Source organism: Lipophrys pholis, assembly GCF_963383615.2.
Source record: "Lipophrys pholis genome assembly, chromosome: 2".
Classification (NCBI taxonomy): Eukaryota; Metazoa; Chordata; class Actinopteri; order Blenniiformes; family Blenniidae; genus Lipophrys; species Lipophrys pholis.
In genome coordinates this window covers 22946894-22961339 of record NC_137636.1, presented here as the reverse complement: position 1 = coordinate 22961339, position 14446 = coordinate 22946894, and the positions used below count along the sequence as shown (strand labels likewise).

The following is a 14446-nucleotide window of genomic DNA, read 5'->3' as shown; positions in this document are numbered from 1 at the left end:
TCAAGCTGCACTTCCCCTCAGATTGAACAAACTAGTTTTAATTTAACACTTGAGTCCATACCTTCTGATTTCTCATAGTTTGTAGACATTTATTAAATGATAATTTATTAACTGTCCGCTGTTTCGTTAGTGCTTTACCGTCAATGGTAAAAACAGAGCAGCTGTTTGGGGTAAAGGTGGACTCGTTTTAGCAGGGGTGTCAAACACAGTTTAGTTTATCACAGATTTCTGCCCTTAGTCCTTCAGAAATGATAACTCACTTTCGATCACTGGATGTTTTCCTTTTATGTGATATGCTACTGTCTCCTGTTGTTTATTTAAACTTTATTTAGTCCTTGAATATGCATATGTACGGCAGCTCTCTTTTAATGTGGGGTGGGGCTTTTTTTGTTGTTCCGTTTTTCCCCCCGCATCGTTTGTTATCATAAAACTGAAAAAGTAATACATAGAAAAGAGGCCAATTTCATATTGAGTGGGCTGGACCTGTTAAATAGTGCCATAATAACTTTATTATTTTATTAGTATTTGAACCAGATGCTTTTAATCAGATCATCCAACATCAGGCCCATAGACGAAACCGACCCACAAGTGTCTCTAATCTGGCCAAAACACCAAGCAAAAGGTAAAAAGTTTAACAAAACATTGATTTTTAACACATTCTCTAAGAGTGGTGGACACAACACAACACAACACTGAGACTTGAGCTGACATATCAGTGATGCTGCCATGAAAGCTAGAAAACGAGCATTAACCTCAGTCATGCCGTCAGAGGGAGTTTGAAAAAACACCCAGAATGCAACAGCGATAAGAGACATTTTTTGGACATTTCATTGTGTTTTGCACAAAGTTTCTTTCAATTCAGATTTATGTTGAGATTGTAGTCATTTTCTGTAGTAATAGTTTGGTTTTGTTGAAAATATCAACATTTTCATCTTGTATACTCTGCCCCACAACAAAGAAAAATGTTAAAAGTTTAAGTGTAAATGTGGCATTCATTTATTGGTCCGACACACGCAAGATGAAACCAGGCCCCTGAACTACAATGCGTTTGATACTGGATTTAAATAAAGAATTTCCCAGAGATTTTACTAAAAACATCAAAGTTGCATAAATGTTTGCAGTGTTAAAAGGTTTAAAGCCTTAGAAGACATCTCAACCTTCTGCTTATTTCTCATTAAATATTTTATGTTAAGTTTTTGCTTTTTTTTGGACTCCAGTCCAATAAATGTTTTTGGGCGTATGGATTCACTCCATTGTAGGGAGATTATGTTTAATCATTTAAACCAGACTTTCGTCTCACCTACATCTCCCACAGTAAAAACCCAAAAGTAAAAACAGAAGCCAAGCAACTATTTGTAAAATACATTTAATCCCTTTATATTTGGGCAAACCAAGGTCTACAAGAGGTGAGAGGGTGTCGATTTCAGTGGCAGTGGTTCCAGAGTGTCAGTTATGGCAGCAGCACAGCATGAGACGACCGGTCTGACCCCCCCTCATATGTCACTGCCACCAAATCTTTACGCCCACCACCCCCCCCCCTTCGGGCTTTTTCTGTCTAGACTCCTCAGAAGACGTACCAGACAAAGATACCACGATACAAAGAGAAAAAAGGCATACATAGTTTTTCTACAACCTTCATTATTTTTGATCAGCACAACACACTAGAGCCGGGCGACAACACCGGCTCGCTGTTTTATCGGTCGTTTAACAAGGCGAGGTTTAAGGCCCCGTTCACACAACAAAGTTTCACGACAACACCTAATCCATTAAAAAAAAAAGAAAAAAAAAGGAGTGCGTTTACACTGCAGCAGCGGACACAGACTATGTAGTTAGTATACCAGGCCACTGGAGGGGGCTGTTGCTTGATTTTGTAATAAAACCACACATACATATGTGCAGAGAACAAAACACTGTAAACTGATGACGCATCAGATGCTATCAGGGGTGAGTCTCAACTATTAAGCTACTGATCTGGACGATAAAACTAGAATGCGGACCGCGAGTCACACCACTACGGGTCCGCCATGTTTGTTTACAGGCACATGAGCAGAAGGATGGGGAGAGATTTGCGCATGCCCAGTAAGAGCGCTCGTAGCCTCCGGCTAGTCTCTGCAGGAGGGAATAGCGACCTTGAAAGAATCTTTCCACCCTGGGAGCCGGTATAAAAACTTTGCGGATATAGTGGATCCGCACACTAGTGTTGTGCAAACAGGCCCCCCAAAAGTGAAGAAAGTTTTGCGGACACACTCGTATTGGTTGTCGTGTAAACGGGGCCTGAGTCGGTTGACGAAGCTCGGAGGGAGTGGAGGGTGAGAGGAGAGGCTGTGGTTGGATGCGAGCCGGTGTACGATGCTGTGGAGTTCTACCAGTGTCAGTGGAAGAGTCTGCTATTGTCAGGAGTTTACCGTGTTGACCACCTCTTTAGAAGATTTTAAAGCCTTCATGTATCATTACAAGTCCATATATTTTACATAGCTATGCATTTATACATCAGATTTGGTGATACTGAGAGGATGAGATTCGAGTCTTAAATTTTGCACCTATGAACAGATCTGCAATCATGATGTGAATTTTTGAAAAGTTTGAGCTTGCAGAAGACAAAATTATTAATGTCGCAAGAAGACATAATCTTACTTAAACTCTTGATGAAATGTGGTCAGTTTAAAAAAAACAGAGAGAGAGAGAGAGAGAGAGAGAGAGAGAGAGAGAGAGAGAGAGAGAGAGAGAGAGAGAGAGAGAGACAGACAGTAGCAGAAACTTCATGCTAACAGCCTCTTGCAAGATATTTAAGGGAGAAACATTTTTCGACCCAAAAAAGTGAAATAATACAACCGTGTTGGTGGAGGAAATGTCGGTAGCAGGTACGGGGCTGCACAGCATCGATTTCAGCTCTGCACAGAGCTGCACTCGACCAGATAAGGCAAACCACACAATGCGAGAGCAGAGCGTCCGGTGCATTAGCACTTAAAGCTACGACTACCACAAGACAACCGCGTGGATCCAGACGTCACATCACTGACTTTGGTTCAAGCTTTCAGACGGATCACATGCGGAAGCAGTGCAAGTGCGTCGACCCAGCGAAGGCTCCGTTTTCTGCATGAATCCATGGTAAAGTGCGATCTGATCTGGGATGTTCTAACACAGCACCACACAAACACGTGTTAAAAGTGTTTACTGAAGTGGATTGTGTGGTGAAAGGTGGGGACATTATTTCCACTGGACACCAAAAGGAATTTGTCTGAACAGGTTTTAACTTTTAAATTGTGACTAAATAAAACTCATAGTTTTGTATGCACACATAAATGGTATCTCAGACTGCCTTTATATTATCACTACATTTTAGAATAAATGCGGTTTTAGCCATTTCAGTTTCCCCCCACTTTAGTTTAGAGGATATGTTGGTAACTTTTCTAGTTTACCCTCTCTACTGACTTTACTTTATTTTTTTAAGCAAATATAAAAAAACAACTCTCAAAAAACTGTTTATTAACAGCATTTTCTGCTTCGGAGCGACACGCAGCTCCAGATCTGTGACTTGAAACAAGATCAGGCGACTTTACGAGCAATTCATGTAGAAAACTGGAAATGATCATACTTTTTGCTGCCTCTGTATATTTTGAACCAAGACAATGATCTGTCGTCGATGCGTGTTGTTCTATGTGGCCGGCTGAGGCCGATCTATCATCATCATCATCATCAACCGGGTCGATGTGGAGCAAGATGAACAGGCACAGAATACAGGGAAGATACAGGAAAGGGGTCTCATGTAATACAATATCCATGCTCAGGCAGACATAAAGCACTGTCAACATATATTTATATACAGTTTATACAGAAAACAGTGAAACATCATCCATAAAATAAGGATATAAGACCATGGAGGCGGGAAAACCACTAATCAATCACTAAAGGATTACAGCACCTGGACTGGTGGGCGTGTGACAGTGTGATATAATATCTACATATCAGGCAACGATCGCACTGCTCCACTACGCATAATCTGTGACTAACGGAAACAAATCATGGACAGTGTGATAAGATGCTGAGTGGAGAATGGTTACATTGCTGTAAAAAGCTGACTAAATCCAGATAGCAATATACGTGACATTCCTGGTTATAAAAAGAAAAAAGAAAACAATAAAAGGAAGAGGGAGACAGACACTGCGCGGTCGTCCTTCCTTTAGTTACGAGCTGGGCGGGAAGCGCGCAGCTTTAGTACACCGGACTGTTGCGGATGCCGCAGCACAACACCATGCTGAAGATCATCTCGAAGATCTGAGAGGGGAAACACACATTTACACATTTAACAGCAGTGGAAACACACCAAATGTACCTTAGTTCAAATCTCTTCAGAAAATCCCTTAAAATACACAAAGCGTTTTAGAATGTCATTATAGTGTTTTACTACGATAAGTGAAGTGTGATGCGTGTCGTGACATAAAGGCGTGAAATATGAACAGTAGGTTCATATCTTATTGCAACGGTTAATCATTTCCCTTAAAGGAGTCTTCACCTGGTATCATCACATGTTCAGGCTCCCTTAAATTGTATTTAAATCAATTCTTAAAATGTATTGGGGGGAAAACAAAATAGAGCTTGTTCTGACCCTTTTTCATACTGCAGCTTCCTCTTGTGAGTACATGTAAGATTTTGACTGGTACAGATGTTAGGAGCGTGTTTATTGGTCACATAGCATACATAGCAGTCCTTTGCTCAAATGAAAAATAATTTAAAAAAAACCAATAGTGGAGCTGTCTACAAAACTCAATGCCGCAAAGCAACGCACTCTGGAGATTTAAAATGAAATACAGGGTCATTTGTAAATGACAAGAGGTTCAAAGTTTATACGAGTCCTGTTATCTCCTAAAGTTAATAGAGGCAGTTTATAGTATTAGCCTCCTGTGTTGAAGACCATCAAAAGCTACTGTTTTGAGGTGCGCCCCCTTGTGGGCAATTCTGGTTTGAACAAAGAGCCCGCACACAAAAACTCACTTTCAAACTCCAGATTTTCAGGCTAGTTTGGACTGAGGGCCATCACCAATATTCATGTTTTTAAAAGGGAAACATGGGAATTTCACTTTAAAGCAAAGTGAAAAACATTTCCAATCCATCCATATTTCTCATACTGTTAACTTCCATTACGATTAACTCCTCCTTTCATTTCTCTGTTCTGGTGGACTTTCCTCCATGGACCATTTCTTCATTTGACCCGTGTCTTAATCTCAGTCATATAATCTTCAGCTGATCCTCTTTGCTTTGAGAAGCCTCCTACGAGGCGTCCTTACGTTATTTTACTTATTGCACTGAACATCTGCTCCATGGTGTCATAGTGACAGATGTCAGACTGTGTTTAACAAAAGTGTCCTCACCATGATGATTGCGACCACCAGAGCGGCGATGCCGATCAGATAAATCTTATCTGAGAACAACTCCTGAATCCTGGAGTGGCAACTCTGAAAAGACAAGAGAAGAGAAGAGAAGAGAAGACGTGAGCGTCACTTCCCGCTCAGTTAAACCGTCTCAGACCGAGTTTAACGTCTGAACACCAGAGGTTATCGTCACGTTTCTAAGCTGCTGTGGTCAGTCTGTGGGAGCACATCTATTTCCTGTGAAGCACTTTGCTTTACATTATGTTTGCATGAAAAGTGTGGACTCATCGATTGATCGTACTTTCAAGTTTTAATGTGGTATTATGGATGTGATAAACAGGATATGATCTTCGACTACCCATCTCCGATGTTTTGATTTCTGAATCCCTGTGAACATGCGTGGAGCATTTACAACTAAATAGCCAGTAATTCATCTTATTTCTTGACCATTTTTACTATCATGAGGGCCGGATCACATTTAAACCAAAGATTTATGAATTATTGCAGCTATTTCAATCATCTATATGTTTCTTAATTTCATCAACAGGCACAAACGTGATGATTTTACCTTGAAATTAACAAAAAAACTAACAAAAACAAAACAGTAATTTCAAGTGTTACCTGGTTCAATTGTGCTTAAAACAAACGCCATCCTGCCTGTGAAAATAATCATCTATTGTTTGTAGAAATCGTCTCGCAGGGAATAAAATATGTGTTTGATCTGTAGCTTCCTGCATTATCAGTTTGTTACTCTGGTGTGTGGTGAAATGCTGGAAATGATCATAGTTAAAACAGATTCATGTAGACCTGCTCAGAGGTTGGTGTAATATGCAGTTTGGCCTCATGGTGGCGGTGTGGTGGTAAAGACTGAGGAGTCCTGTTCTTCACACTGAAACTGTGAAACCATTAAAGTTCACCACAAATCAGCCAGTTGGAGCGAAATTTGACAAGATTTTTCTTTTGTTTCATATAATATTAGGAATATTCGTAACATGTTTACAGCTAATTCAATTGTTGTTGTTTTTTTTTTACAAAACATTATGAAAACCCTGAAATCTGCTGCTGAAAATGAGGGCTTGTTGTAAATAAGCTATGTAAATAAATAAATCTAAGTTATACATACATAAAATAAGTGATCTATATCAAAGTATACACACGCCTACATACTTATATACATATGCCTAGTTTAACATGTGGTTGGTTGCTGACATGTTGAAGTCGATATATACACACACAACACGAGCGCGTGCGTGTGTGTTACACTTACAATGGTGTATCCCTGGCTGGGGCAGAGGTCAGTCAGGCCCAGCTTGTCTGTCAAGTGTGTGAGGAAGCTGGTTCCTTGGCCTTTACCGCAGCAGTTCAGCTGAAACACAATCAAATACCGTCAGAGACATCTTGACATGGAGTTCTGCTTACAGGCGGAGGATAACGACACTACACTACAACCTCCAGATCTTTCAAGCCAGAAGTGTCAAATAAAGTATTATTGTACCACGGTTGTACAGATTCAAGTGATACTGGTCAGAGTGTGTCCCGTACCGTCTCGTGGAAAACCTTGAGAACAGAGGCAACGGCTTTCTTTTTTTCTGAGTCAGTGATGGTTTGTGTCACAGCCTGGTCGTACACCGAGTTATAGAAGTTTATCATCTCCCTGGAAACCTGCAACAGAAACCAAACACACGTCGAAATAAAACAGAGGGCCTGCAAATGAGCCAGTAGAGGCTAAAGCAGCATTTAATGATGGTGTGATTCAATCCCAATTAAATCCATTAAGTTGGAGCTGCTATTACTTTTTGGCAGGTCTCAGAGTGCAGATACAGATACTAAGTCCTGCTAGGAGCTATGTTAACTCAAAACGTATACATACACATATATAATGATATATGTCCACACTCTGATTGAGCCAAGCTTTGCCTAAAAATGATAGAAAAGTCACAGATTCTTTAAATTCGGCTGTTTTACCCTCAAAACAATTATCGGCATGTAGATTGGTTAGGCAATTACCCTTTTACGGGAGTGGGCAACTAACTTTCCAAAAGGGCTCAAAGAAAAATTTGCTGTTTTTTTTTTTTCAACATGATCATTATGGCAACTGTTGCTCTATCTCAGTTCTTCTCGGGGTCTTTCCCAGTATGTGTCTGAAAATCAGGATTACATTTCTCAAGTTTAGTAAATGAGTAAAAAAAAAAAAATAATAATAATAATTTGTTGACCATCTTTATTTCCACTAAATTTGGCAAGGTAACAATAGCTAGCTCTGCCAGCCATGGTGCTAGACACAAACCAATAATATAATAATAGTCAATTAAATGAAAGATTTGACCATTTTAGACACAGGGGTTTGATCTAGTGTATAGTGTATGTGTGCAGTCTTACGGTGTCTCTGTGCATGTAGCCCCAGATCCCAGCAGCAACCTCGCAGGCGAACAGGATGACTAAACAGGCGAAGAACTGCAAAAGCAGGAAGGCAACAGGTCAATAAAAGCACTTTCAAAGATCACAGTGAATGTGTTTCATTCATCCAAAGGCATCCCGTGGAGGTTCTTCATGAAGTCGGTCTTGTTTACGTCTGTTTCCTGGTGAGCAGGACTGTTCTCTGCATTTATTGGCTCGCTGATTCACATCATGATGAATCAAAGGTTGCGATCCACTTAAAGAGAACGCTTCAGAGCACGAGTTGAGGCCTGAAACTCCACGAAGAACCTTTTCGTGTGACTGCGACTCACCGTTCCCAACAGACACTGAGACTCCTGAATGGCCCCGTAGCATCCGAGGAAACCGACTACCATCATCACCGCGCCGACAGCGATCAGGATGTGGACGCCTACACACAAACAGGCAGAGAACACAGAGTTTACTGAAAGATTAGCAAAGAGGAGCTGCGAGCGCCTCAGACACTCGGATTTAATCCGCATCTGAGGATAATTTAAGTTAATAAGAGCTGCTTTTACAAGAAGGCAAACCACTTAAAGTCTTTAAAACCCCCACGGTGTTGAAGCTCTGCCCCACCCCACTTCAATATGCACCTAGTACCGGCAAATGAACAGCAGGGGGCACCAATTTGTATGCCAACAGGACTGTGTGAGTCACCTTTTGGTAAATGTTTTGCTTTTTAACAAGCAAATCCCCGCCTCCAAATTTCAGGACATTATCTCGGATCTATGCTGTTTGCGTCCCCACGGCAGCTGCAGAGACATTTGTCCCTCATTGTGCTGCAAGACGCTCGTTTGGTTTCAATTATTGCGGAGGAGGAGCAGCAGGAGACACTAAGTGTGTGAACTGGAGTCTTGGTCTTCAGTGACACTGCATAAAAACAAATGAACCAGTCGAGGCTCCAAACCTGACAAGAAACTAGAAATCAACATTTCAAGATGAATGATTAGGTTGAATCCAGAGGTGTCAGACATAAGGCCCCTGGGCCAAAACCAGTGTGCCAGAAGCTCCAATCTGGCATTTTCAGTATTAATTGTTCGTTTTGTGAAAATATTGACATTTTCATCAGGTTTACTTTGCGCCACAAGGAAAGACTTTAAAGTTTGAATCTAAAGGTTATTATGGCTCTATTATACCAGTCGGGCCCACTCAAGATGAGATTGGGTTGTACGGGGCCCCTGAACTGAAATGTGTTTGACACCTCTGTCTTAAAGTCTGCTACAGCCTGTCTTTGGTGCATTAAAAGCAGTTTGGTTTGTGCTGAATTCACACTTCGACAGACTTCAATGGAACCGCACGACAGTTGGTTTGCAATCAGAGTGAGACCTTCTCAAACAGCGGACGTTCACAATTCTGCAAAAAGTCCAAACTAACGCAACAATGGCACAGGGTTTTAACTTAACCAGACAGAACACGGAAACTAGTGCATTTAGCCACGTCAAAGTTAATATGTAGTTAAAAAAAAAATCGCACCACTTCTCTAAAAGAAGCAGTTTGTCTGCTATTAATATAATGTGTATGCAAAGCAGGAGTGAAAGTGAATGCTGAGGGAGGACAGCTGCTACGTAACACAAACTGTGAAACAGTATGTAACAGGTGCCTCAGTATTTATTCCAAAAACCCAGCAGTGACTAACAAGACCTCCTGTTGATAGAACTGCTTTATGTCACCTAAAGAAACAAGTTTTTCCATCAATTGCATCGTGATATGTGCAAACGTCAGATGGAAAAAACGATGGCTGTGTGCGGGAAAGGAATCTAAATGTTCATGAGAACAGTTTAAAGCAGTCTTAACATATTTAAATCTATAACTTTTTGTGTATTGTGCAACATCACAGCTGTGTTTCTGGTCCTCTAAAAGTCGCAATCGTAACAAAACATTGTATTCATGCTTTAAACCAGGGCTCTCACACTGACCTTAGTTCAGTTTCATAGTGAGTGGGCCGGACCATAGGAACCTCTAAATTTAAACTTTAAAGTTTTACTTTGTTCTGGCACAGAGTTTAGGTCATGAAAATCTCTACATTTTCACAAAAACCAAACAATTACAATAGAAAGTTACTAAAATCTCAAAATAAAGCCAGTTTTATTTAAATATTATGGTGCAAATTACAGTGAAATGTCCCAAAAATATGTTGCGTTTTAAAACTCACAATTAACAACAGGCATATGCAGAACAAGGGTTCATGTCTCAATAGTACTGGTAGGTTTCTTTCACGACATGTTTTGACTCCATGGCACTTCCTTCCTTCCCCTCCCGTCATAGCAACCGCGCTCAGCTTCTGATTGGCTGATTGAAAATCCTCTTTCTTCATGGACTAACTGTTCACCAGGACAAATCGAATGCCTGCCATAGCTAGAGGAGCATATCGGAAAGCAGCAGCCGCTCTGGGGCACTCCGCAATTCTCCTGAGCTTTTCTACTCGTCCAGTTATCTGATGTGTTGATGTGGGCTCCCTCCCTTGCTGCTCATGCATGCTGGGAGTGCCGCTCGGTGCTCAGCTCCAAAACCATCACTTCTGCTTGTCAGCTCAGACGTAATTTGATTACAGACCACTAACTGCTCCTGTACTTTGTACACCCTATCCCCCATTTCGCTCTCGCTCTCGGAGCCACACAACTCAGGGTAATTTAGGAATCGATATGTTGGCAAGAGGTCCCTCCGTCTCTCGTGCTGCAGCTCTCCGACTTGCCCCGTCCTCCCCAGCACTCAGCTATCTCCATCGCTCCTCTCTTTCCTGGCTCCTCGCCACCCATCTGTCCTTTCTACGTAATGCATTTTCTCATTCATAAGTATGCCCTCAGCAATTCCATTTAGTTAAATGTCTTTTCCTGTGTTTTTATTTAATTTTCTCTTGGGTTCTCTTCCATTATGTGCAGTGTCTGCTCCGATCCATCAAGCTCTCTGGAGCTGAGGAGGAGCTTCTGGATTACAAGAAACAAAGCGAAGCGAAGCAAAGACATTGTTGAACAAAAGGAGTAACAGGAAATGAAAAATGAAAAAAAAAACACTGAAGAGAAACACGAGAAAAAGAAATTTGGATAAACTTTGCTTTTTTTTTTAAAAAGATAGAATATATTAATTTAGAGCTAATTGTAAATTTTATCCACAAGGTGGCAGTAAAGACTCACTATCGTCTTTTTTGTCATTGGAATTAGTGAAATTGTCAAGCTACTGAAGCTAGACTAAATTAAAGAGAGTAGATTGAGGAAAATAAAAGTAATGTCACTCTATTTAAATAATAGAAATATCAAAAATAAAGTCTAACATGATTTAAATAATAAAAAAATATTTTCTATAGAATTAAAAGTAATATATGTGCTGAAGGAAGCAGCAGTAGAAGAGTGAAAAACTAGTTGTAATATATTAGTAATAGAATATTCCTGCTAAGTCAAAAACTGTTTCCGTTTTAAAATAGTGTCAATTGTGAATAAAAAAACTGCACAGACGACCAAGATGGATGGATTGTTATTAGTGACTGTCAAATATAAAACTACCAAGTCCCAGGAAAATATGGATTGAAGTCATGAAACTCTGGTGGAATACAAACGTGGATTTGTTTTAGGTTATCGCTGTAAATAGAACAAAAGACATTTTGAATGAATCAAAGCGAGTCAGTACACCCACTTCCAATCCTAAAGAATCTTCTATGTTTGATAAAAGATGAAGAGCTCATTCAGTTACACTCTATATGAATTTTAACGTTGTCTAATTTATATTTACATACAATACCAGCATGGTTATGCAAGCTTCAACCAAAGTGTTTACGATATCTAAAAATGTAAATCAGTGTATAAAACAGTCAGAGATCACCGATTTACGGCGAGGACTTTGAATGCTCATTGACATGGAAACATTCCAAACTCATTTTGATACAAGATTTTATCAATTTGTAGAAATTAAAGGGAGGAAGGAACAGCTACAAAAACATTTAGTTTTGTTCCCTGTAAAGTCAACATAGTTAGAGACCTGATTGCAAGATGTTTTGAAGTGAAAACGGTAAACTTGAATTCTCTTTTTAACGTTTGTCCTCTCAACAACAAGACTGTCAGCGAGATACAATCTCAGTCTAAACAGGGTAAGCTTCCTCAAATGAATAGTACGTGCACATGCACACTACGATTGCATTTTCTCTCTGCATATAATGCCAGTAGCTTAGCAACATTATTATTATTGGTAAATTCTGCGTGACCTGTGCTGCTCACGCTTGAATTTATCAGCGTGTTGTTGCATCATTACAGAACTACATTGCAAACTAGTGACCTGCCACAGTGTTTTCAACATTTCATGCAGCATTTCTTAACAAAATGGTTCTATCTGCACTTTTCCCAAACAGATCTTTATGGTGTGGCAGAATTGAGCTTTTTAAAAGGTTTGTGGTTGGATTCAGATAGTGACCCAAAGGTAAATGCGACCCATATCGCACCTGTTTTGTGGCTGTGCAAAAGCTCCAATTTCAATTTTTTTCGCAACGGACCCAAGCCTCTTTCCTATGTGGTATCAATTCGAATATTTTTCTACATGCGACTGCCTCGTCATTAACGTGTGACTGACGTCACGGATCAGGAAGCGGCTCCACCAAAATGTTAAAAGCTGTATTCTCTCTCTCTTTTTTTCTATTCTCCTCCTTCTTTCCCTCGTCATGTTGTCTAGATTTTGTTGGCCCGTATCTCCCAACCATTTGAAAATGAATCTACACGGGCTGAACCGCGTTGCCACATATGGTGAGTATCCCCCAAATTGTGGAGCTAAACCCTCTTAAGTTTTATCTTTGTATATTTCGTGCATTGGGTGTGTTTATGGCATGTTCATTATTACACATGTAATAATTTTACGGTTTAAACAAGATTTCTACAAAGGCTGAGATTTGGGCTGTTTTTTATTGAGGTGTGTGGGTTTTACGTGGTTTGGGCTGAAAGCAGTGAGTCACATTTAGCAACCCTGGAGCTGACCTGCGTGCTTCTTTACTTCTGTCAACAGGGTCCTTTGCGCATGTACTCTGAGGCCCGAACCAGTCGAGTTCGATCACGTTCACACGGCAGTCTAGGTCGCATTTAAAATGTAATGTGAATGATCACCAGCAAAAAATCGGAATAGAGCATCAAGACCTGCAGTGTGAACATAGCCAAAGAGCTTCACCTCAAACCCGTTTCCTCACAGTGCAGGACAGATTGTTTCTTGGTAATCTTCAGATTACATCATTAAAATATGTTCCACGCCTCCTGTAGCACAAAGCAGTAAAGCAGAACCACAGGATGATGACATAACAAGTCGGTCGGTTTTCAAAAAAGTTCAATTTTCAGTGGCTCCAAGCACCAAAAACAAATGTTTTCAGTTTTCACATGTAAACAGGGCCTCAGTGCAGGCGTCCTCCTGACCTCCAGGTCAGCCTAAAGGTCGTTTCACGTCCTGTGTGCCGTTTCTAACCTGCTCATACTTCTATTGAAACCGACTGTTGTATCCTTTTGAAAACAATGGCTTAGCAGGTCAGTCATCATTTCTTAGTTCATCTTGGTTATGCCTGACGCCCAGTTTAGACGACAACGTTCCAAGTGACAACCAATATGGACGATAAAACTAGACTATGGACTGCAAGTCCTGCCACTATGGAGAGGCCGCCATGTTTGTCACTCACACATGAGCAGAAGGATCTATCGAGGAACAATTAAAAAACTCTGCGTAGCTGAAGTACTTGTACGATCAGACAGTACAACGTGACAAACATCCGAGGTGGAGACCCCTATAGGGAATAGAAATTGATTTTGGACACAGCCATAGTGTTGTTGTTATTTCCTTAATATGCTAATGCTGACCTTAAAACATTTTATCCAGATGTATTCGGTTCCTCCACTGAAGTCATCCGACGATTGTTTTATTATACAATGATGCCTTCCTTTCAGTTCTTTCCTGTTCCCTGATATATTTTAGTGGTTGATTATCAATACTGTAATGCAGCCATTTGAGGAAACTCTGACCTCAGACTGAGACAAATGGATTGGGAAAGAGCTTTATGGGAAACACTGAAAGGCTTTCCAAGTTCCATTGAGCTGTGAATGCTCCATTTCTTATTTCTTTCATTTCAGATGAACCAATCCTCCATTTCTGGATGTTCTGCCACTGAACACATATCGCCGCCCACCAGGAGAGCATTCATACAGACAAGTCGGTGTGAACACAACTGTGCTGTCATGTGCTCACACAGAGACACAGTGACAGCTGCCACACATGCTTGTTTCCCCGAGTACAGAGGCTATTTGTGTTTTCAGAGCAGGCCGTTTCAGGCAGACTTTTGCCCCGCCATGACCGCTGTCAGACCGACTTCTCTGCTTAGATGCCGTTCTCAACACTTTTTAGAAAAGGGAACACCTGTTTGTAACCCCAGTGTACCTCACTTATAAGTTCACACACAAATCTAAATTCTGGGGAGTTCAGGTTCATACGTCTTCAAAAGAAAGTGTCTGTGTCATGTTTTTTGGGTGTACACCTTGACAATTTCTCCCAAAACAGGAACTCATTGTGGTTATTTAAAAAAAACCTGACGATTACAGATCTGTGACTTTCTTATCTCTTAAAACCTTATTTAATTCTGACAGAGACTACACAGTGACCCATGTCTTTTCCGATTAAAATGTCGGCATTTC

General features: G+C 40.6%; 1 protein-coding gene across 1 annotated transcript in view; it reads right to left on the bottom strand.

The window, feature by feature from the left end:
* Positions 1-1352: 1352 nt before the first annotated feature.
* Positions 1353-14446, bottom strand: part of LOC308106673 (CD81 protein-like) — a 35849-nt gene continuing 22755 nt past the window's right edge. The window contains exons 3-8 of the mRNA XM_080458552.1: positions 8099-8196; positions 7749-7823; positions 6912-7031; positions 6637-6735; positions 5370-5453; positions 1353-4275 (exon numbers count right to left, since the gene is read on the bottom strand). Of these exons, the coding sequence (XP_080314678.1) occupies positions 4213-4275; positions 5370-5453; positions 6637-6735; positions 6912-7031; positions 7749-7823; positions 8099-8196 (539 nt within the window). The 3' untranslated portion in view covers positions 1353-4212. The remainder of the gene's footprint in view (positions 4276-5369; positions 5454-6636; positions 6736-6911; positions 7032-7748; positions 7824-8098; positions 8197-14446) is intronic.